Source organism: Taeniopygia guttata, chromosome 6, assembly GCF_048771995.1.
Source record: "Taeniopygia guttata chromosome 6, bTaeGut7.mat, whole genome shotgun sequence".
Classification (NCBI taxonomy): domain Eukaryota; kingdom Metazoa; phylum Chordata; class Aves; order Passeriformes; family Estrildidae; genus Taeniopygia; species Taeniopygia guttata.
In genome coordinates, this window is record NC_133031.1 from 32,557,340 (window position 1) to 32,582,328 (window position 24,989).

The 24,989-nt window shown below is 44.1% G+C and overlaps 1 protein-coding gene across 18 annotated transcripts in view; it reads left to right on the forward strand.

Moving 5' to 3' along the window:
• The window catches only part of TACC2 (transforming acidic coiled-coil containing protein 2), a 127,258-nt gene that overhangs the window by 48,145 nt on the left and 54,124 nt on the right, over window positions 1-24,989 (forward strand). For 13 of the 18 annotated variants that reach the window (XM_072931318.1, XM_072931317.1, XM_072931319.1 and 10 more), the window contains 2 exons: window positions 5,679-5,804; window positions 11,218-11,349. In XM_072931318.1, the coding sequence (XP_072787419.1) occupies window positions 5,679-5,804; window positions 11,218-11,349 (258 nt within the window). Of the gene's footprint in view, window positions 1-5,678; window positions 5,805-11,217; window positions 11,350-22,759; window positions 23,709-24,989 lie in introns of those variants that run through there. The other 5 variants (XM_072931333.1, XM_030276568.4, XM_072931328.1 and 2 more) reach the window with 4 other exon arrangements.

Here is a 24,989-nt window from a genome sequence, read left to right on the forward strand (position 1 = left end):
GCAGGACGAGGCGCCGCTTCTGCCCCTTCGCTGCGGAGCCGCGCTGCCCGGGGGAGGCCCCGGGGGAGGCCCCGGGCGCGGCACCGCGGCCGCTCCGGCCTCTCCTCGCTCAGGGAGCCTCATGGGAGGAGCCTGAGAGCGGCAGCGGCAGCAGGAGCAGCAGAAGGAGCAGCTCGGGGCTCGGCTTGCTCGGGTTGCTCGGGTTGTTCGGCCCTTTGTGGGCTCCGTCCCGGAGCAGCGCGGGGAGCGGGGCCGCGGCGGTGCCCGGGTGAGGGGCTGCGCCGCGGGGCTGCCCTCACGGCGAGCATGAGCGCGGGCAGGAGCGCTGCTGGCTTTTCCCTGGCCTTGGTGAGTGGACACTTGTGAGTGGGAAAGTTCTTTTTTCCCCCCCTCTTTTTTCTTTTTTTTTTCTTTTTTTTTTTTTTTTTAAATTTTTTTTTGAGTTTTGGAAGCTGTTTCTCCTGCTCTCACAGCGCTGCCAGCTCTGGGCGAGGATTAACTCTCCACCCCCCCGCCCCAAAAAACAAAAAAAACACCCCAAAAACTGAATGGTTTTGTGGCTCCTGCCGCGGTTTCTGCCCGAGTGAGGAGGAGACTCTGTGTGTGTTGTTTGTAGGTTTGCTGGCTGGGAGCTTTGGGAATTTGGGAACTTTGCAGTCCTGCTCCAGTGACATCAGGACGTGACCACGAGAGCCCTTCCGAGGCTCCAAAAGCTGTTCCTGGTGACGTGATGGGCTTTTTTTAATTCTTGACAGTTATTACAGCAAATATGCTTATTCATCCTGTGCAGGCGGGATTTATATTTCTGACACTTTTATGTGGCCTTCTGCTGTCCCTGTTTTAGTTTGCAAACGAAGTAGTGCTGTAACACATGTTTCAGTGCCTTTAAGTATTTGAGTCTGATGTAATTGTGTTTGTTTAATGGAGTAGCTCACCCTAAGTTTTAATGCAACCATAGTAATGTAGAACACTCCGGCAAAAAAAAAATTCTATTTATTTTATTGTTACAGCTAATCAATCTGAGTGCACGTTACAGAAATTAAGGGATTTCTAAGCAAGGAGAGTTGGGTGAGAGAGGAAGTGCAGGCCCTCAGGTAAAGTGTGGCTAAACCCCATCCCCTGCCAAGATAACTCCTTTATCTTGTCAGGGTTTCCACAAAATGCATTTTTTGAGAACGGCGGTGCAGGGTCCCTGAGAGCTCCAGCAGAACAGCGCGAGTTACCTGCGGGCGCTGCCAGCTGCTGCACACCTGGGCTGCCTTCCACAGCTGGGGATTGCCTTCAGGAAGACTTGGAAAAACCATCTGGTGTCTCCAGAACCAGCTCCCGCCCTGGTTTGCCTTTGTGGTGCTGCTGGGGTGGAATTGTGCTGGGAGGGAAGGGACTCTCCTGTTGCTGGAAGCGCAGCCCGTGTCCGGAGCTGGGCCAGCCAGGCTGGTGGCAGGTGTGACACCCTTGGGGACAGGTGTGCCTCAGGTGCTGCCCCACCCTCCCTGCGAGCTCCAAGCACTGCCACCCAGCACCCGGACCTGTTCTGCTCATTCCTCGAGTCCTGCTCAGAGGGACACCGTGGAAATCTGGAATAATTCCCCCAGGGGCTGGTTCTGGTCTCTTGGTGGCAGTGCCTTTTTTTCCAGAAGGGTAGTTCTGCTGCCATGCACTGGACATCAAACTCGTGTTCCCCCTGTGTGACAGGGGTTTTATTTGCTTTTAATTAACACATGCCAGTTCATTTCTTGGATACCTTCATTACTGTGTTTGTACAGCTCCAGCTCAGCAGGACTCAGCCTGGCCCAGGCTCAGCCTAAATACAAAGTGCTGGTGCGAGGCATGGCGTAGTTTCTTCTTCAGAGTATGGAATTTGAGAGATTTTTTCCAAAATCACATATTTAAATGTCTAAGTATGTCTTTTGTTGGCTTTACAAAAGGCAGTGTATTGCCGAAAACTTGAACTTTTGACTGTGAGTGTGTTTTTAGCTGGTAAAAGTAAAACTTTGGCTAAATCTAAGCACAGTGACCAGCAAAAGTGATCTCCAGTCGTTGCTGTGTCTGAGCTTTTAAGCTGTCGCTGGTGCATGGACTTGTCCTGTGAGGATGGATGTTCCCTTAGTTCCTTGGGAAATAAAGCCATACTTCCCATTTTAATCTTAGAATCTCATATTTTTCCTGAAATGCTGTTGATACTTAAATGAGTTTTTACTTCATTCATAAGTAGTAGTGCAAGAGGGAAAAAAAAAAAAGAGGGGTTTGTTTGGTTTTGATGCTCTGTTTGTATCTTATGCAGCAGGTCTGAGCAGTTCCCTAAACAAGTTTAGTTTTAGTAAGTGATACTTGTAATGTTGATTTCTTATATGAGAAGTAACTTCTTACCTCCTTCTCTGCTGAATCATTGACAGGAGTCCCGGTAATCATGGAAATACTTTTAAAGAACAGAAATGCCAAAGGGACATAGAGTTACTGTAACAGGTTATTGGATTTTCTAGACACCAAGTTTATTTCAGTGAATGTGGTTAATGTAAGAGATAAGCTGCAAACTGAACTGTGAGAAGATTAATATTATGAAGGAATTAATAAAATGGATCAAATTTTATGAGGTACAGTGTGTTTGAATGAATGAATTTGAAACTGATGTAGGTGCTGCTAGATCTTTTTCCTTTCCAAAGAATTGCAGTGTAAGAACTTAACAGAAATAACAAGTTCTCTCAATATTCTTCTAGGACTGATGGATACTTTTCCTTTTGTATGGGTAAACTGAGGCTCAAAATTTTGACTCTTTGGCCCAAGGTATTAGAAAGCCAAGTATGAAATGTAAAGGATTTTGTGAGCTTGCTGTACCCAGTGAGAACATCTTGTGTCCTGAAGTAAACAAAATAGTGGGTGGTGAGAGCACTGAGAGCTCAGCCCTGCTTTGTGGTTGTTGGTGCCATTTTCCAGAGATTTCTGGAATAAGAGCAGAATCCACAAATCTTGTTCTTATCTCATTAAAAGCAGCCAAATGTTTGGGACTGGGAGATAGCAGAGTTTGAAATGCTTATTGGTTTCCCTTGGAGTAAACTTGGAGCTATTGTTGACTGTTCAAAGGGAGCCTCATCCAGCTCTCCTGATTGGAAAAACATGGGCAGGGAGTAAATGCCAAGACCTGTAGCTGCCTTCTGTCTCCAGCACCAGTATCAGAGTGTTTTATAACTTTCCTATGAAATTCGGGGTTTAAGATTTGCATCTCAGGGATGTCAGGAGGAGAGCAGCAAACCCAGAGCACCCAGCACTCACTGTCTCTGTGTCCACGTGTGCCAAGTATTGGCCCTGTAGATATCTTAAATTTCTGCCTTGGTTTGAAGCCTTCTCACGTAGAGACAGACCTGCTGTGTTTAAGAAGAAATTAGACAAGTTTATGAAGTTACTTCTCATTCATTTGTTGATATATAATGAATACTGTGGGTCCAGCTTTGCCTGAAACTTATTTGCATACCTGCCTTCTAACAGTGACTTGGAAAATCTCTTTTCAAGGCTAAGTAGAGGCCTTAAAAGTGAAATTGTGAAACTCAAGAGCCTAAGGACACTTGATGGGCAGTGTCTTTCTCTTGTGACACACTAATAACAGACTGAACCCCTTGGTCTTGGGGCTCAATTTAGTGTGCTCGCTGCAGCTGTTGGTAAGCAACTGCTTGTTAAACTGTGAGGTATTTTCCTTTGCAAACTATTTCAGTCATGCTTGTCATAAGTAGAATTTGGAAGCAGTTTTATGTCAATCCTCTTCCAGGCTCGACCCAGAACTGAGGCAACAGGATGGAAAAAGCTCGTGGCCTTTTTATGGAGCTCAGTTCTTGCAACAAGTTGGCCCTAGAGGCTGGTGGCTGTGGAGGGGTGACAGCAGGGACCTGGTGGCAGGCCCTGGAGAGCCAAAGGCATTGTGATGACCGGGAATGTCACTTGTGGAACTCGTTTGAGCAGCTCATGGATGGCTTCATTGTTTGTGCAGCACAGAGCAGGGTGGCTTGGCAAGGAGCAGCTTCTCCATCACCTCCCCAGGCCTGAGTTTCAGGTTACTTTGTCCATAAACTATGAAAATCCCTGTCCAGGAGTTGGTTGTGCAGGAAACATGAGTGGTGAGGAGCAAGTGCTTCTCACCAGGTTGGGGCACAGCAGTTTCAATTGCAGTTTGGGCTTGTGCTGTGCTTTCTAGGTGTTTACAGGAATAGCCTTAGAGCTCTGTCACAGCAAGAAGAAAACCTGCCCATCTCCTCAGTTCACTCATTATGTACATAAAAAGAAATTGTAAAGTGCTGTTGTCAAAATCTACTTTCCAAACACTCATTTTAAGGCAAAGCAGAGGGGACACCCCATCTGCAACTCAGTAATGAATGAAAACCAGTTCCTTTATTTATGATAATAAGCCAGGGGACTTTAGAACCTGAAACACCTTGGCTCAAAGGTCCCTACAGCAGGCAGAGCCCTCAGGTGTGGTTAAACCAGAGAACCTGTGGGCAGTCAACTGCTCAGAGTTGTAATCGTTTTTCCCACATGAACATGTTAGAGAATCCTTTAGATAAAATATGGGAAGTGTGAGTACATTGAGATGGCAGCCTTCAGTCATTACCAGCATAACACTGACATTGTTACAGTAAAATTTAACTGTTTGTTACGTTTTTTGGTTCAAAATTAAATTACAGTAGGGAATCATACAGGATCTCTCGATTTGAAGTTAGGTAAGGTAGTAATCACTTAGAGTTAAAGCTGAGTTCTCTGATTTAGAGCTTTGTATTTATGAGCTGGAATTGCAGATGCTGAGTGACAGGTTTGAGTTTATGCACCTCTAATCCATCTGGGTATAGTACCATCTCTATGTGTTCAGTGTTGTTTTCACTAGGTAGTACAGGAAACAACATGGACAGAAGGGATCCAGGGCAGTGTGAAATTGCATCAGCAGTTTAAGTTCACACTTTATGGTTTACAAATAACTTGAGAATTTTGGTGAATTTTAGGGAAAACTGGTGCTTGCAGGGCCCTGATCTCTGGGTGGTCACATGGCAAAGTCAGGTTGAAGTAGCAGCAAAAACATTGTTTTCAGGGGGTTCCCATGGTTTGGTGTCTCTTAAGAATAAACAAAGTCTCTTTTTCAGCAAGGCTCCTTTCCTTATTGATTCAGCAGTGTGTTTCCAAATGGGTTTCGTCAGTCAGGAGCTGCAGGTACTCAGTGGCACTCTGCTTTTCCCAGGAATGGGACAAGGCTGGATGTCTCCCTGTGTGTGTTCTCCACAGCACCTGGACACCTTTGACTCTGTGCCCCCACCAGTGAGCCCCCCCAGCTCAGGTGAAAACCAACATCGAGCTCATTTCATGTGGTTTCTGAGCGAGGGAATCTTGTCATTTCTCTTGTTCAAGCTGCAGCTCCATTTCTCATTTGCTTTTCATAATCAGAAGCACAATGGGGTCCATTTGCTGTTGAGTTTTACTGTCTCATTGCTCCTGCAGTTGTAAGTCAAACAAAAATCCAAAGACTTCAGTCCTGTGGGAACAAAAGCAACTTGGATTAAAAATGCCAACTTTCTCTGTGTTCCCTAACACACAAGTTAGCTCATTCATGCTCAAGTCCAGGGATTCAGAAGGATAAACAACAGTAATTCTGCAATAACTCGGACATTAAAGGCTGCCTTTCTCTCTGTCTTTTCTCTCCACAGCCCTCCTGGGCCAGGTGATGATAATCAGTTGGCTTCTCCCGTGGATCCCTGTGAGCATCCCTCAGCTGTGTCTGCAGCCTTTGGCAATGCTGTCCCGGTGGGAGCTGCTGAGCTGACTGCAGCCAGGTACCGTCAGAGCTGTGCCCTGGGGCGGGGCAGGGCTGGCTGAGGAACTGCTCTACCCTCCTTGCATGGACAGATGTCTGCTAGGATATTTGATGGGTTTGCTCAGTCTGCCTCTATCAGCACAGATCTGTACCAGAGTTTTAAATCCCCCCTTGTCAAAACCTTCAAAAGAAGATTGTTTACCCTGCCCTGAGATTCTATCACTTCAGCACATAGGAGGGTTGTGACATGTGAAGGTGTAATATATCCCCTGTGGATTTTTAGTTGCTTAAACTTTTTTTTTATTAGTACAATAAGTACTAATCCTTGGAGAGTTTTCTGTGAGACATTCTTGACCAGTGTAATGTTGATTATAGAGCAGTCAGGTATCTCTGTTGGACTCTGGCCTTTTTGTCTGCCTTTGCTTGCAGTGAGAAGGAAAACTGTTGCTTTCTTTGTGCTGGTGGTAGTGGGGTTGTCAGGCTCTTTGGGCATATAAATTTATCTGAACAATAGAGGAAGCCTTGTAGGGTGTGTGTACCCTTCAATCACCAGGATCTCAGTGGAGTGTAAACACACACAGTGTATTTAAGCTAGCATTACATTTGTTAGCTGAAGTCACAATAATACACCATCAAAGGCTGAAGGGACCTTGTGTGGTTTGCTCAATCCACCTTAAAAGCTGGGTGACTTTGCTGTTTAGCCAGTCCTGGTCTGCCACCAGTCCCCAAGCTGGTTAGTCACCAGTGCTGGCTGGGAGAGTCTGTGACAAACAAACTTTTTCCTACAGTCAGAGTAAGATGATCTAGAGGAGCTTACAGTGGGAAGCAAATGTGGATTTCTTTCAGTTCTTGTAAGTTTTTACTCAAAGAGTTGTGTTTCTTTGGTTTTTAACAAATGTCATTGAGTTACTGATTTTTTTTTTTTGTGGATTCTGCTTTTCTTGCTAATGGATTGTTTGCCATAGTAATAAGGCAGTTAGAAAAGAATGAGCATTAATTGAGGTGGAGCTGTAAACTACTTTCTGAATGTGGAAGCATGAAAAAGGCACAAAAAGTGCCAGAAAGATTTGTATATGGGCTTTGGACTACAGTCTGGAGCAGAAGATTGCATGCCCTTGGGCTGATAATTTGCTGTTTGCAGGGGAAAAGGCACACAAGCTGTCTATGATTAAACATTTAGGGAGAGAAGTCTCAGAGTGTTTTAATTCACTATTTCTTGTAAACCTGATGAATTCACTCTGCATTCTCACATGAATCTGGAGTTTCGAGTTAATTATATTATGCCTTTTCTTTTGATCTCCTTCATAACTTGTGCCTGTTAAATGTTTTATTGTTAATGTCTGAGGGGTGTCTCGGGGTTCCTTGCTCCACCCCAGTGGCACAGGCTGTGCTGGTGCTGAGCTGGGGTTGCCCCATCCAGGGTGGCTGAGCCCAGTAGGGGTGAGGGCACAGGGACTGTGCAGCAACCACAGGATCTGGCTGTTGTTTCCAAATCCTGACCTTCAGGGAGCTGCAAGGATTTTTGCAAGGGTTCAGCATTAAAAAGTAGCAAACCAGGGGTATTTCATGTTGGATGTAGGTAGTTTTCCAATTCCTGAAACGGAGAAAACTGACAGAGAAATACGTTGTGGTTAACTGGAGTGAAGCTGACTGTGAGTGCTTCTTCTGTGTTTGTTGGTTTGAACTCTTTTGTTTGTATTTTTTTTTAAGTGCTGCACAAGTTAACTCTTGTCAGTGTTGTTTGTTTTCCTTACTTCTTTATTTTGCATCCATGTGCAGCTTTGGATATGAAAGCCTACCCATTCTCCTTCACCTGCCTTTCCTGTCCAGGTTGTTGTCACTTGCCATCTTCTCTGTGAGCCTTGCAGAGGGGTTTCCTGCTGTCCTAGAGGCTGCCACTGTGCCCAGCCCCAGGTGGCAGCTGGTTGGCAGAGGAGGGGTTAAATCAGTGCAGCTGCACCCCTGCTTTAACTCCTGTGTGTTCAGTCCTGGCACAGCTCCTCCTGCAGCAGCAGCTCTGCTGGCTTCCCTGGGCTTTGGTCCTGAGCTGCTAACAGCATAATGTTGGTAGCAAATGGAACTGTTAAAACACGTGGGATTATGCTCACATAGCAGGACTGGGCTTTTTTTCTTTCATGTCATTGCCTTATCTGTCATCAACAATTCACCTGTCTCATGGAGCAGATTATTTCTGGTATAAGTAAGATAATCTTATTAAAGTCTCTGCTTTTTTGGCATTTTATGTAGAAACACTATACCCCTGCATTTCAGTGTGGCTGGATACAATTCCCTAGTGCACACATATGTGATGTCTGTGTACTGCCTGCTGGGTATCTCTGCAAAATGGAAATGTTATAGGGGCTCCTGAATGCCATGGTGTTATTCCAGTCTGTCTGCAATAATGTGCAATCATAAAGAGTTTTCCCCCAAAATATTTCGGTATTTACTAGATTTGCTTCTGTTTCTGTGTATTTCCCCATCAGGCGTGTCACATAATGCAGATAATGTGCACTTAGGGGAAAAATAATGGTACATACATGATGGGGGTCAGTTTGTGCTAAATAGCTTCCAGATGGCAGGGCAGAGTAAGAGATCAGGTTGTCCCTCCATCTGTCCAGTCAGGAAACTCTATCTTTGTTTGGCATCTTGAGGGTGACTGACTGCCTCTCTCCTGCTGCTAACATATCGATCAGGGACAACATGCTAGCATCTGCTCAGTAAGATTTTATTTATCTACAGAGAAGTGCCCTGAAAAGAATTAGGTAAAAAGTTCACTGGTAGTTCTGCCAAGCATTTTTGTTCAGCAATGAAAGGCCAAGTTCACTCTGATTTGCCAGTACATGTTGCTCTAGGAGAAGTTCTGGCCAGACACAGCTTTCTCTTTACTCTGCAGGTGCAGGGCTCTGCAGCAGGACTTCTGTGCTGTATGAGGAGTGTTTGGGTTGGAAAGGTAGAGAATCTCGGCAAATAAGAGCCCTGTCTGTACAAGACCACAGCTTAGCTGGGTTCCAGGTGAGGTGTGAAACACTTCTGAGCAGTGTCTGTTCCCTGCAGCTTCCTTCCTGGCTTGTGGGGAAAAAACCCCAAACCTGCAAATGCCCAGGGGAAAATGACAGCTTAGAAGGCACTTGCTGCATGTACTTCTCAATGTTGGCAGCACAAACAGGGAGTGCCAACATTTGTCTGTGCACACAGATAGTCAGAAAATTATTTTTGAGGTTTACTCATAAGAGATGGTGCTTGAAAATGTTTGTTTTCTAATCAGCTCGACTCCATGGGATAAATACTCATCAATGTATAGTTTATTGTGCACTGAGAAGACTTGGGCCTTTTGGTAGTATTCTTTTTGCAACCATTAAAATATTACTAGTTAACAAAAAAGTTTAATGGATAATCTTGTTTTAATAAAAGCTGTGGAGAGGTTTTGATGTAGCTGCTTCATGTCTGAGCTGATGAAAGTCCCATGAGTTGATACATGGACCCCGGTTGATGCAGTGTTAGGCTGGAGAGTGCAGAGTGAACAGAAAGTCTGTGTTTTGGACAGGGTTTCTGTTCTGTGCTCCTTTACCTCAATTTCTGCAGGTCTTTCAGCACGAGGAGGAGTGGAAGTGGGGCTTTGTGCAGGGTAGGGAGCAGAGCTTTTCCAGAAATCCTGGTGTGTTGATGGCAAACTTTGCTTTAGTGTTGGGAATGACTTTCATTAGTCAAAGTATCTCTGAAAATGGTTTCATTTGGTGTGAACAGGCTTGGAGGGGGAAGCTGAAGGGCTGCAGATGATCATTTGGGCCTGTGTGAAGAGAGTGGGTGAAACAGGTGCTACTGTAAGACTGGGGCAGCTTTGTGTGTCCATAACACCAGGGCCATAATTTATGTGCCTCTGGTGCTCTTGTTTGGCTGGGCCCTCTTGTGAATTGTTTTGGTTTTGCAGCTCTTTGTTTGGTCTCCAAACAGATGTTCAGCATTCACTTATTTTTAGCAGTTCACTTTTTTCTGCTTTAAAAATCCTACTTTCACTGCTCTCCATGTGCCCCTATATAGTCACAGCCTTGGTATAGAGAGGATGCTGTTACTATATTAGTACAGAGACATTTTTAGCCAAGGACAAAGGCCTTTGCATGAAAAAGGAAACAGCCTGCTTTTTAATCATTATTTATTTATTTGTTTGTTCGTATTCACTTGATGGAGCTGAAAATTTCGGGTGTCTGTGTCAGCATCAGGCCAGTTTGGGCAAACAGAAGGAAGGAAAGGAAGGAAGGAGTGAGGAAAGCAGAGATAATTTCTTAGAAGACTAGCTGGGTAGCTGTCCCATATGGCACAAAGCAGCTTTGTGGATATAAGCTTATCATGGTAAACTACACTCACAAAGAGCTTTGGTGATCTTAGTACCTGAGTGGACAAGCGCTTTGGGAAGTGGCTGTTCTCATGCTCCTGGGTGTTGTGACTAAAGTTAGAGATGTGGTTTAGGGCTGTCCTCTTTTGTGCACCAAAGAAGGGAACAGCCTGTCCCTGGACCTTGCTAGCTCTTCATCAGTAACACAATTCAATCTGCTGCCTGCAACTCCAGTGTAATTATTGGGGGAAGAGGAGAGAAAAGTTTCAAAGGAATGACTAAGATAGCTGTTTATCTTTAGTGCAGGAAACCTGTAAGAAGCTTCTCAGCCACGTCCTGTTTCCATCAACATTTCCATCAGCATTTGTGCCTGTATGTCTGGCAGCAGCAGGAGGGGAGGCTGTTGTGTGTGGCTGCTGCTCCAGGACATTTGTGTCCCTCTGGTGTGCCCTGGAAGGGACAGTGTGGCGTGACAAGACCTTAAACTGCTCCTGCTTTTGAGACATGAAGTCCTGGGTTATTTAGTTCCTTTTCTGTTCATGAGTGTGGCTGAGAGCAGGGGGAGTTGTGTGGTCACAGCCCTGCTCCTGAGCATGGGGCTTTGCTGAGCAGAGGGACTTCACATCCATGGGATGAGTTCTGGGATTGCTGTGTTTAGCTTTACAGCCTAGGGAGAGCTTTTAAAGTAAGAGAATGTTCCAGTCCCAGATTTTAGGGTTTTTTGCTAAAACACAAATTGCTTAATCAAATGTTTATATTGTACAGTGAGGAGAAAAGGCTGTGTGAGAACAGCAAAGCAGTCATTAGTGATTTATTTCTTATACTGATTCATATACAGTTAAATTCTCTGGCACTTAATGTTATGGTCTATAAGAGCTGTCAAGACTTTGTAATATTACTGATGATGTGAACAGCTGAGAGGTGAAGTGAAATAATATTTGGAGGAAGAAGTAATTTGAGGGAGGTAGGAGAGACAGGGAATTGGGGAGGGGGTGATGTGCTCCTTACAGCTTCTTGTAGACCCAGCCAAAGTTTATCCTAAAAAGAGACTTTATTAAAGCTTCATGGGCATTACAGCTTATTTTTAATAACTGTTTTGCAGCACTTCCAAGCCTGATAGCTGCAAGGGAGTTGATAATCACATTTCTGAGGATGCACCTTTGGCTGTGGCCCCTGGTGATGGTGTAGAGCTGCCTGCTCAAGAAACCAAAGGTTTCACAAGGGAAAAAAAAAGGTATTGTGTGATTTCAATTGTTACAAGACTTCTCCATGTCTTTACATCTTTTGCTTAAGAAATGTTTCTAGTGCAAAAGAAGAGGCTGACTAAGTTTGACAGGTGTTTTGTCTAAGTTATATGAACACTTGGCTGCTGGATTTTGAATCCAAATGTTAGGCTTTTCAAAACTTGGCTAATCCAGTGTATCTACTCCAAAATACCAGAAGAGGGAGCTTAGGCTACACTGGTTATTACTATGCTGATCTTTCCTTCTATTTTTAAACTTTTTTTTTTTTTTAGTTTTTTTTCTCCAATATTTTCCTTTATTGAATTAGTTTGTTAGTTTTTTTTTGTTGTTGTTGTTTCTGAGTGTGAAGCTGTGCAAGATCAGGTCCTATTTACGAGGACTCTTCTGCTCATTCCCCTTCAGATGTTGCCCAAACTGGCCAACCCACACCTGATTTGCATTGTCACTGTCAGTAGTGAAAGAAGAAATTTTTCAGCTTTCACTCTTGCTGAATAAATGCTACCTTGATTTCAAAGTTAAATGTTTCACTGCCTCAGATTTACACTGATTGTTTCCATAGTGTTTGATAGGTGGTCCAGCACATTTTTTTTGCTTTGAAAACCCCTAAACTGAGCCAGACTCATAGAATGATTTGGCTTGGAAGGAGTCTTAAAGATCATGTCCCAACCATCCCATCTCAAATATAGTTGAGACATGTGTTTGGATATTTCTGTCTGAGGTGATTAACCAGTCTGCTCTTGGGGCTCAGCAATCAAGGCCTGCCCTTATTGTGACATCTATTAATGGAAAAGGTCACAGCACAGCTGGGAATATGCAATGGGCACTCCCTGGAGAGCAGCATTCTCCACCCCACCAATACCCACTGGCAGCTTGTGACAAGTGGGATGCAAGACAGGAGACACCACGGGAAATACAGTTCTGCCACTACAGCTCTGTTCAGAAACGCCAAAAGATGCTGCTGTCAGCAGGAGGATACTCTGAATTATGAATTAAAATGTACACAATGGATGCGTTCTGCTGTGGAGCAGTGCACAAAAAGCTATTAGCAAATGCTGCTGAAAAAACTATAGACTGTAATATCTAGGAAATGTTGATTAATTAGTTTTTCTAAGCTCCTGATGGTTTTGGTCAGATAAATGATGTCTTCACCTTTAGTGTATGTGCTGCTGAGGCACAGTTAGGCCAAGTCTTTGTAGTTTTCCTCCATGGCACTGCAGTGCACAAACCATTGATGGAGAACAGGAGTGTTTTGCACCAGTATGCAATTTCTGTCATCTGAAGAGGATTCTCTGTATTGAAGGGTAGATATCATCTAAAAATGGAGAAAAATGGGGAGGTGAGATTTTAGGTTGGAAAATGCTCATCCCGAGATATTGGCTCTTTCCAGAGAATCATCCAAAATTGTTTGAGTTTTATGGATACCTTGGATTTCACATTCTGGGAGTGCTGTAGTGCAGTCAAAAATTGGAACGCTTTGTTTACAAAGTGGATTTGTTTACAAATCCAAATTGGAACACTAAAACATGGGGATTTTCTTTTTCTTTTCACTAGAATTCAGCTTCAACAATGGGAGAAATAACTTTAGAACTCTGCAGGCAAACAGAGCTGCTGTGCTTGCATAGTAGCCTTACATATTTATTTTTGTGCCTCTGAAGTTTGTTTTGTTTTGATATTAATGTAGTTTTTAATGTTTTTAATAGCGTAAGTGCCTGTGTGTGCATAAGAAACTCTTGGCCTTGGACACTTTCAGAGGTGGGAAGTCCACTGCCTCTTTGGGCAACATGTTGTATTAGTAGAATTTCTTAATGCAGGATCAAAATCCAGCCTAGGATGTCACCAGCCCAAATGTGCACTCCCAGCATCCTCATTATAACTTGAGAATAGTGATCCTGTCACCCACAGCTTCTTTCTCCAAAGATGAACTGGTGTGTTTGTATCTTAATGGAAATTAAGATGCACATAGAGGTGAGAATTAGAGTTGTCTGTTGGACAGAAGATCATTCTTGCACCCTCTTGAAAAGCAAAAAAAAAATTACTGTCCAAATAGCTGTTTGCTGTTGTAATCAGCTCCTTGTGTAAATACTTCTGAGACTACCTTGCATTTTTATGTGATTCCTGTGTATCAAGTCAAATCAGCCATGGAAAATAATAGCCTGCAAATTGGGTTATATTTCAGCTTGTCACATTGATGGGAAGTGTCTGGCAAGGTGCTGAACTTGTGCAGCTGCTGGGCCACTCTGTGATTTCTGTAAAATGGATCCTTGAGGCATTGCAGTCTCCTCTGCCATTATGATGGGCACATGATGAACCGTGTCACAGGCACTTCATAATTTGAGAGAAGTGCTGAAATATTGCTAGAGAGTAGCTGATTCTTTATGGAAACCCTATGGACAGAGCTGGAAAGTCTCTGAGGAGCTGCTCCATCCCTTTGTGCTGCGAGGAAGAGAGATGGATGTGATTTGTTCTGATTTTTGCATGTCCTCTGCTGTAGCCTCACTGCTTGCTTTGAAAACTGCACCTGTGATGTTCTGTGTGGCTGATGGGACTGGAGAGCTGGGTCCTCCCTGTTGTTAGATACCAGATCAATTTTCTTTCAAAAGCTGAAGCACACTGGAGTCTGAACATTTTGAGATACTTTGGATGGACAGGGAATGTCTGTTAATCTCTAAAATCAAATAACAATTTCTGTCTTACCTAATTTTCCTGAAGTGAGCCTGGAACCAATTGGAAGCACAGCAACAAATCTCTCTGAAAGCAGAAAGTCACAACAGTGTTTACACAAAGCTCTACTTTCTGTGTCGTTGGTTTCCAAAATGTTTCATAATGCTTCCCTGGGAGGAAGCAAAGCTGAATAATCGGTGTGAGGCAGAAAAAACAGGATAAGCTTTACGGCTTCTGGGTTTTATTTGCTTGAGCATATGTTGAAAACAAGTTTTCTCCTTTTGCTCACTTTCAGAGAGGCTTGGTGTAAAACTAAGGAAATAAAAATCATTGCATTGCCTTCATTTTGGACCAACACTGATAATCCTAGACTGAGTTGCTTTTAATGATGTATTCAAAACCAAGAAGGGATTAAATGTGATTCAAAAACTCAAGGTTTTTTTCTCCTTGAGTGAATTTAACCCTTTTGAAAGGAATGTTTTACAACACTTAAGTTCACAAGTGCATTGAGCAAGGAAGAGATGAGAAGTGCAAGTGAGGATACAAATGCCTCTTTCTTTCCAAAATGTGGGAGTTTAGGTTTGGAGTTTTCTGGGGCAGAAGAGGGGTATAGTTTTGTGGGTTTTATGTTTGTCATGTGAACTGGATAGAAATAGTGTGTGTCTGGACTGTCTGGTGCACAAGTGAAGTGATGTTTTTTTTAGGATAGCAACAGATAGAAGGCATTGAAATGAAGTTGTTTAATTATGAACCAAACCCAAGGATTTTGTTGAGGCTTTGTGACTGACACCATGAAAAGCATTTACCAACTCCTGCAAAGCAGCATAAAAATTAGATACCTTCCACATAACCAGCCAGCCTGTAAAAAATGGACAGGAATGAGCCACACTGCTGCTCTTCATCCATTTCCACCATTCCAGGTTTCTGAAGGAGATTTTTTTCCTGAGTGGTAGGTATGTTTAGTACTGCTCAGCCTGAGGCAGGAGGATGCTTTGTGTAGACATCTTCAATTTTTTATTAATAGCATCAAATTCTGGGGTGTCTGTTGTGTTTCAAGCCCAAAACATTGTGGATTTTCTTGTAGCTGGGTGTGGGACTGGTATGGTGGGGTTAGCTGTGTGAACCTCTGATGTGGGGGGACAGCAAACAGCTGCCAGCAGCTCCGTTTATAAAAGGCAAAGAATTAATTTGGTGCTTGACACAAGTGGGAAATGTCACCTGTTTTCTAACCACTTGCTGGTTGGGAATTTGGGCTCTCTGGGGTGCTCTGCCTGCAGGTTTGCTGAAAGAGAGCAATTATTTGTGTGCCTTGTAAAGCTGCTCTCAGTCTGGGGCGGTGGACAAAAGGGTGACAGTAGCCCTCTGTTTGCCTGTTATTCCTGTGTATTTTACAGGTTCCCTCAGGCGATTTATGGTAATTTCCTTGCTGCTAGAACAGGTTCAGCAGCATGAAAATGAAAATGTCGTTACACTAATTAATCCATCCACAAGGGGTCTTAGAGCAGCACTGATCATTCTGCCTCCTACAAAAACCATGGCAGTACATATTCGGAAATTACACTCCAGGCTTGGGATGCTGTTCCTTGGCACTGTGGCACACACAGTGGCAGCTCCTGACACTGCCAGGAGGGTGGAGGGCTTGTATAGCATCACCTCCTGTCCTTGAGCAGGTAATACAAGAGCTAAAGCTGTTGTCAGGTGTATTTTGTATTTCTCAATAATCACTGTTATGCGAAAATATGGCATGTGCTTTTGGGGTGCTCTAATGCTAAATCTTCTGAAAACAGAAGCTTAAAGAAGCCATTGAAACATACTAGACATACTTCAGACAGTTTGTGTTAACTCTCATGAAACCAAATCGAAGCTATAAGCTGACTTCTTTAAGGCAGTCATTTGACCACCCATCCTTAGCAGCCACAGCAGAGCATTGCACCAGGGGGGAATACTGTTCTTGTCTGCTTTCTTCATCCTGCATTTTCATAATCTAATTCTTTACTTGGGCCCTGAGGCCAGCAGGCCTTTGGATTCTGCTTGCTGAAATCTCCTGCAACAAGGTGCTCCCAGAGAGCATTATCAGCACTTACCTCGTCAGCTGAGGGCAGGTGCATGAAAACCCCTAAAAATGTCAGTCCCCTCCTGGCATCAGGCAGCTCCTCTCCTAGCAAGCCTGGCTCCAGCTGCCCTAGAGATCTTACACCTCAGGATATTTAGAAAGAAGCATGGAAGAAAGATGGGCCTCTGTCATCTGTGATGGTGTTTTTGCAATTCTGTTGTTTGGAAATGTCAACAGAATTTGGGCATTTGGCTTGTGGACATGGTCTGCAGAGGCATATTGAGCAGCAAAACAAAATCCCTCCTTTGCTATGGTGATGCTTGTGGTCCCAGTCTGAAGCCCAGGCCAGAAATGTGGTAAATTGGAGTTTAAAGTTTTGCTTGTGATCCAAGGAATTCAAGCCTGGCTCTTACAGCAGTAGCATGATAAAGCCCAAAATCCAAACCAGAAGTGTCTGTGCCTGGGCAGGAGGGGAAAGCCATGGAGCAAACGGGAGAGCAGAGGCTGCAGGAGCGAGGTGTGAGGGCTTTGGCTGCCCTGACCCCAAATTCTGTCTCCTCTGTGGGTCTGTGTAGGGCAGAGCCCTGCTCCTTCAGGGGAGCAGCCACAGCCAGGGCTGTGCCCAGCTCCTGGGAACCTTATCTCCCACTTGCTGTGGCTCCTGAGATCCGAGGGAGGCTTTGGGCCGTGGAATCCTGCGGGGTGTGCAGTTCTCACGTTGCTGATCGTAATTCAGCGCCGGCCTCTGAAAGCTGGAGCCCCCCAGCAGCACCGTGCAGGGCCCCCTTTGTTATCCTTCCTCTGCTTTCCCATGCTGGACATTTCAGTAACCAGGCAGGCATCTTGGTTATTCATAACTCTTAATGCCATTAATCTCACTTGCAATTTAGATTCAGCAGTGACCGTAGCAACCAAGCAGTGATCAGTGGGGAGGAGGTGCAATTATTTATGTTTCGTCGTGTTTTTATTTTTATTTGAAATGCACCCTAATGTTTGTTTCTTGTCAGCTTCTGTGTCCATCCTGCCTGCATCATCACAGGTCTCTCCTGTTGTCTTGGAATTAGCAGTTGTCAGTGGGCTCAGGCTTAAAACTCTGGGACATTGTGTGTTTTCATGAGGAGTGTATCAATGCAAATAAAGCACTCACACTATGTTAATCTAGATAAGTGGTGGAGCAGACAATGTGTCTATCCAAGTACTTGATCTGTAAGAACAAGTTAAATCTGTGAAGCTTTACAGCTAGGATCTCCTTGTGTTGTTTGGTGGTGTATAATTTTGTACCATGGTGACATGGATAGGGCTGCGTTGTGCCAGGTGATGTACAGAGGCAGTTGAACAAATTGCTTCTGTTTTCCTTGAAAACCATATTGAAAAATATCCCACTGGTTTAACACTCTGCAATTATTTTGCTGCTCAGATTTCATTTACACTCTCCAGTTGTGAATCAGTGCCCCACTCTTAGACCATTAAAAGATAAATGCTGAGCAAAAACCAATCCAAAACCTACAGCTAACAAAAAACCAAACCAAAACAAAACCAAACAAAAACCAAAAACCAAAGCACCAAACCAGCAAACCCATGGTTTCAATCTGAAGGTCTGTCACTCTCCATGTGGGGCTGAATTTCTGATTTATCTGTACTGGAATGGAATTAAGCTAAGGAGAACTGGATTTTAGAAGGATGGTAATGAATGTATCTTTAAATGGCTAATTATAGACTATAATAATATCTTAACTATATCATGGCCATGAACTGTAGTGTATGTCTATTTATTAGGCACTGCTAAAGCATAGATGTTCTAATTTGTGTTAACCTTTCAGTGGTTTTTGCCAGTATACCAAAATGGGATAAATTTGTCACGTATTTTCAGCTAACTTTTGTATTTGTTCTTTTATTTGTAGCACAAAGGTGCTCATAAAGTTAAGGGAGAGAAAGAAAGAAATTTGCTTTTTTTTTCACTGTTCTTGCTACCTGATAGCAGCAAGAGGTCACAGCTTGGCCGTCCAGGAGGTGCTTTAGGTTATCAACTTTCAAAATAATAAAGATTTTTAATTTTAAATTATGGTCTGATCACATACAGTACTGTGGTGTCCTGATTTTGGCTGGAATAGAGTTAATTTTCTTCTATTCCCTGGAGCAGAAAAAAAAAAAAAAAGAATTGAATCACATCTCTGGAGACAAAGACTGAAAATGGGTTTGGTTGGATTTTTGTGCTTAGCTGTGACTTTCTGAAGGAGGTAGTGACAGCAGCAGTGTTAAATGGTGTCCCTGTCCCACAGCAGTGCAGGTGGTGAGCTGCAGCATGGAGTGACCTGGCTGGAATAAAAAAAGTACACGATGATTGTGGTCTCACAGAGATTCCTTGTGGCGCATCTCTGGCCATGATGTAGGATTGGAGCCAACAAGAAAATGGGAATAAACAAAGGAAGGGTAGCAAATGCCTTGTGGTGCTCCAGCAGCAGCTTCAGCTCCTTGAGAAGGAATTTGAAATTACTCTCCTTTAGGGAAGTGGAATTTATAAGATACATCCTCTCTTGTGTCTGGCTACATGAATAAGAAAGTCTGATTTGCAGAGTAAAAACAAAGCAAAAGGAGATAAAGGTGTCCCAAGACAAAACGCACAGAATATGCACAACATATCTATCTAGACTTACATATTTTTGTGCAGCCTATAATGAAGAATGCTTGAATTCTTTAAGAGCCTGTCAGCTGCCTGCTGTATAACCCTAAGAAAGATGAACCCCAGCCCTGAGTGCCCACATGTGGCAGGCACATTCTTCTCTCTCTCAGGATTTTTTCATAGAGAAGCACAGAGAGAAGAAAGAGAAAACAATTTCTATTTCTGCTCCCTGTTTTTCCCATGTGGAATGTGTTTGGAGAATTGTTTACCTGGGGTGAGTGCTTGGTTGGATTCTGGTGAGGATTGTTTGAGGCTGATGGCCAATCCAGCCCACCTGGGGCTGGACTAGAGCGAGAGAGAGTCACAAGCTGTGAGTTAGATACAGTAGTTAGAAAAAGTAGGTATGTAGCTTTAGTATCTCCTTTAAATAGTATGTTAATGTATTATAGTATAATTATAATAAAGAAATCATTCAGCTTTCTGAACTGGAGTCAGACATCATAATTTCTTCCCACCAGGTTCACCTGCATTTACAATACCCATATGGCTGAAAACAGCCTGCTCGACCTTCCCTGCAGCACAGAGAGCAGCTCTGCTCCTGGGAGCCCTGGATTTCTGCAAGGACTCGGCAGAGGCCAGGGAGGGCTGGTGCTCCTGCAGGGCTCTCAGGGCAGGGGAGTCTCCAGCCTTGGAGACCACTGCACTTCAGAAGGTGTCAGCCTTTTATGTGCTAACGTGCTCTCTGACACAGCCAGCCTCCCCAGGAACGGGTTTGCTTTGCCACTCTGTGCACACAGAGTCAGATTTTCCAAGCACTTTGGTCCTTTCAGTCCTTCAGGAGAGATGTTGCTGTTCCTTAGCAGTCTGATATTGTGGACAGCCTTGCCATGAGCCCTTTGAATGAGCCCTGGAATGAGAGAGGCTTTGGGGTGAAAGCTTCTTCCCAAGCTGTATTCAAGGCTTTGGAGTCTAAAGGCAGTATCATTTAAATAAATACATTTATTTTATATATATACTTAAATAAATATATTTTTATATATACACACACACATATATATATTATTGCGGGTTAGAATTATGTTTAAACAATAATCTGTTTTTTAAAACATTTCCCCATCTTTTGTTGGGTTTTTTAACAAAATTTTTTATAGGAAATACTATTACTTAGAGCTGTGGCAGCAGCATTCAGATAGCAGAGAAATCCTTTTTTGCTTGGGATGTTTGGTTGTGCTCTGTCTTTGCATTTTCTTTTATCTGGTGCTTGTTTCTGCACAGTACCTCAATAATGCATTGCAGCTCGGAGGTACAGCTTAATATTCACCCCTCCTTCCCTAGGGAATAGACGTGTGAGGAAGGCTTTTCTTTCAGCAGGCTCTTTGATGTTCTGTGTGTGTATGTGTGGTCATGTTTATAACTTGTGTAAATGCCTGGCACGATGGACACTGAAGCCAAGAGCAAAGAAACAGAAGATAAATTTCAGTATCTCAAACCTTATCATGGTCCTGCTCAGCATTGCTTTTTGATGGAAGCCAAAAATTTCAAACTGGGTGCAAATGACCAAAGTTTGAATTTATATATAAACATAAAATGGAATAAGACCAAATATTTAGGAGTCTGTAGAGTGTTTTAAACAACTCATCAGTGGACATCCAGTTTCAATAAAACATTTATTTAGTAGAGGCCAAAATATGGCTCTTGCTTAAATGGGTGAAAGAGGCTAAAAGAGAAAATGATTAATTTTAAAAGATGGTACTGAATACTTAAATAGGCTTTTCAGCAGTGGGATCACAATAAGTGGTTACATGGCTTTTAAACCCTAGGCTGAAGTGCCTAGGGCATCTTTAAATCCTTTGAAGCTACAATAGGATTTTTTTTTTCTTTCTGAGCTACATCTGTGTGTTTTTAAGGTTCCAGAGAAGTTCTTACAAAATGCGCTCAGAGTGTCAACACGGTTTTTGTATTTTTAAAAGCCCACACTAAATTTAGTCCTAAGTTGATGCTTCTTGGCAGGCCTAAAGGGTGAGCTGGGGTCAGGCAGGAGAGGTGGAGCTCCTCTCATCTGAGGTATTTCTTACCAGTCAGGGTGGGCTGCAGCTTTGTAGTGTAACAGGATTTGATGGCCAAATCAGAAGTAAATCTACATTTTGGCTTCTTGCACTGGTTGGCAACATCAGTTTAGTGTTTGTTATTGCATCCCATAGGCAACAAACTCTCTCCAGTCCAAGGCCCAGTTACAGCACACATTTTTGTGTAAGACCATGGCCAGCAGGAGTTTACATTGCTGCAGCTGAGCTGCTTGGATGGTTGTTTCTCAAAGGGAAGAGTGAAATTCTGCCCTCTTTATGAGCAGGGGAAGCTCAGAGGTGGTGAGCTGTCCTCTGGTTAATCTGAACTGTGCACAAGAACTGAGGGGAAGAAGGAGGCAGTGCCTTGCCTGTGACACCCCTGACCATAACCCAGAGCCATCTGTAACCCAGACAGAACGTGCAGAGTGAGCAGGGCCACAGCTGGGCTCCAAAGGCTGAAGCTCTTCATCCTGCAGGTTTGCCAAGACCTGCATTTCTGTGCAGTTTGAATGTTTGTTGCATAGAAACATTGAAAGACCATGCTGCCTCAGAATAGGATTCAATCCCAACCTTCTTTTATTAGGGCTTTGTTTATTTAATAAATGTACGTGTGAAACTTGAAGGAGTTGACAGAGGCATTTGAAGTGTATTCTTTGAGCTTGTTAGGAGCATGCCTGTTTTCCTCACTGTCAGGACAGTGTCCCTCTTTTCCTCACTGCCAGGACAAACAGTGCCTGTGTTCTCCCTCTTGGCTTCCAGGTACCTGGTAGGGCTTTACTTAATTTGGTGTTTGCCTTTCTAGGGATTTTTCTTTTCTCTGAGTCTTCCTTTTCCCTGTAAGAAATTAAATCCAGCAGGGAGCTATTATGGTATTCAAAGACTAAGTAGAGCTATCGTACACTAAGTGAAGCTGATCTGTAAGCTCAGCCTAACAGGAACTCTGGATGCAGACATGGAATTTTAGTCTGTTGGCCAGCACTATTCATTTCCCATACTGGATGGAAATCCTGGAGTTATTAACCAGTTCAAATCTACTACCAAGGAGTATGTAGGACATTTTTGTACACTTTATGCACTTTCTGTGTGTTCCTTACTTGTGAATGGCAAATACAGAGGGTGTAGTGAGCTGCCACCGCCTTGGCAAGGGAGGATCAGAGCTGGGCACTGCTGCAGAGTTTGGGGGTCACTTGTGGCTCAGGCACCCAGCCCTGCTCCAGAGGTTCTGGAGCTCAGTCCCTGAGAGGGGCACTGCTGCTGCTTCTCTGGTGGACTTAGAATGAGTCTTGAGCAATGGGATGCTAGAAATGAGGGTTTGGCTTTTATCAGAAACAAAGCAACCCCAAAATTATAACTTGCTTGGAAGCTTGTGGCTGAACAAAGTGCTGGCTCACAGGCTTTCTCCCATAGTTTAAAAAGAGCAGGGAAAAGAAAAATGTGTTTTATCTTAATGCTGTTCATAAAATAGAATTAAATTTTAGGCAGCCTCTGGAAATTAGAAGTTCTTCATCTTCGCTAAACATCCTTGTTTCCTCTTAGCTGAAGAACAATTTATTGTGGGTGCACCCAGAGAATCGGAGTGTTACACATGTATTCAGTAGTCATTTTCCTGTCAAACAAGAAAACCCAACTGGATTTCCACTTATGCAAGAGAAAAAAATCCTAAAACTGTTGAAAGCATGAGCCTAATGAGGCCTCCACTAGAGCATAAAAGCTGTGCTGTGATAGGTGCTTGGAAGCCAGCACGTTTTAATATTTTTGTTAAATTTATCTGATCCTGTTGACCCCTCCGCCCCTGTGATGTATCCAGAATTGTTACATAGCTTCAAGCCATTTGTATCCCTAGAGTTTCGTTCCTGATACAGGCAGCAGTGCGACTGATTTTTTTTTTCTTTTTTTGCCCCTTTAATGATGTGAAACACGCCTTGTGTGTGAATCATCTGTTATTTGCCAACAACAGGGATGTGGAGGGCGAAGGTGCCCATCCTCTTCAGCATCTTAGAATTCCCAGTGCCCTGGTGCCAGGATGGCAAAAGGATAAGCTGATTTGTAGGGTTTGGGATGCTGTATTTTGTGGTCTTAAAGATCCTCCCCACCTACATCCCTGTCCAGCAAGGGGGTCTGTGCAGGCAGGAGCAGAATTAAAGCGCCCTAGTGTTGGATGGAGCTGCTCCCACTTTGCCTTGTTTACCTTGGCTGCTCATGATATTTTCCCTACGTTCCTGACGGAAGATTCCATTATTTTCGCGCAAGAGGGATGATCTGGTTAGCGAAAGGAAGGGAGAGCAGCGGTTCTGCTCCTCGGCGCTCGGTGCCCGCTGCCGGTGCGCGGCTCCCGGGGCTGGGGGCGATGCGTGCGCGGCACCCAGCGCACATTTGCATTTCAAATCGGCTGAGTCAACACAATGCAATGGTCCTGCCTGTGGGTCCTTAGAGAGCCACGGGAGCTGACAATGTGTGCTTAAAGGGAGGGTCTGCTTTTCTTCGTCTCTTTTTTTTTTTTTTTTTTTAATTTTTTTAAAGCCGCTTTCCATAGCCAATAGTACCGTTCCAGGCGCCTGCACCGGAGCTGTTTGGACCCCGTCAAAGCGGCCGGGATTTTGTTTTATTTTATAAACACCGTTCATCTGGACAGAAAAACAAATAAATAAATAAAAGAAAACAAACCCCCAAACCGAACAACAACCAAAACTGGCAGCGCTGGAGAGAAGAGAAGCTGCCGAAGCGTTCCTGCCCGTGCCGCCGCTGATGCGAGCAGCTGCTCCCGCCTGCACTGCAGCACCGCAGCCCCACAGCGCCGGAGCTGCCGGGGCCGCTCGCCGCGGGCACGCCGGGGGAAGCCGGCCTTGCTGTCGCCCAGCCCCGAGCCCAGGGCACGCTGAGGATGGGGGGCTCGCAGTCCCTGCAGCAGGCACAGCCGGGTGGCCTGGTCCGGGAGCCGTCTGAGGCCATGTAAGTGCGGGTGCCGCGCCGTGCCCAGGCTGGGCGCTGCCTCGCGGGTGTCTCTGAGGCCTTTGTTGGGAGCTGGGCTGGGGGTGAGCTCCGTGCGGGCACCTCGGGGTGTGTGTGTATGTCTGTGTGTGTGCACAGTGCCCATTCCTGCTGCCTGCCCATCTTTCGGGCTCTCAAACACAATGACCGTGCCCAGCCCCTTCCCCCGAGCCCACCGCTGCCGTCTCTGTGGTTTTGGGTTAAAACGCTCAGCCCCGAGCTCCGTTTCGCTGTGCTTTTTTTTTTTTCCCTCTGTGCTTTTCTCTGCACGGATACTGTTTTTTCAGGTCACATCAACCTTGTCACATCCATCCCTGTCGTGGTGTTGCACACAAGCAAGGTGTCCTTAGGTCTCACTGAAGGCCGGCTCGGGAAGATTTGCTTGTTCATTTAGCAAGCATTTTTTTAGCATTTTTCTGGGTGGCTAAATCATGTATGAAAGTGCAGAAATGTGTATGTGCATGCTAGAATAGCAGCATCGTTTCCCATTTGTAAATAGGATTTTGTAGTTTATTGGTAGAGGATTTATCAGTTTACTTAGCCAACAGTCTTTTCTCCTTAACCCTCCACCCCAGGCTAGTAAGCTGGAATGTTAGAGCATGGACCTTACCTGTAGATGGATTTTAGAAGGACTGCCTTGTCTCCTTTTGTCATTACAGTTATATAAATCACATTTATCTTAACATGTCTGACTACTGCATTCATTTCTGAATATGTATTTTGTTAAGTTTTAGGTATTTATCCATTAGGCCTAGTCTAAAAACGAACGTCATATAGGTTTTAACGTGTGCTTGTTAAGGTAGCTCTGATTATGGTTGAAACATCATTTGTGTGTTTGAGATAAGTGCTTCAGAGCCATTGGGGAATGATAGAGCAGTAACTGATAGTTTTGCCTCTGTAATAGGCCTTGCATGTAGGTATCTGCTCCCTATTGTCATATTCCAGTATATCAGCAGATAGCTTTGCTTGACAGTTCTTGTTATATTTGTAACATACAGGCCTAACAGCTTTTCTGCATCCTTTGTTCTTTTGACACGTAGCTTCAGCAATTAATATTTTTACCCCTATAGTTCCATCTGACATTCCTATAAAAAACATCTATTTTAATAATATGGTGGAATAAATGGATGCCTCATTGTCTTTAAAGCACTGTAAATTACATTTTCATCTGCACACGCTGCTGTTCATTATTAACAGTGGTCCAAGGACTGGACAATAAAAGACATGTTGCTAAAACAGGGT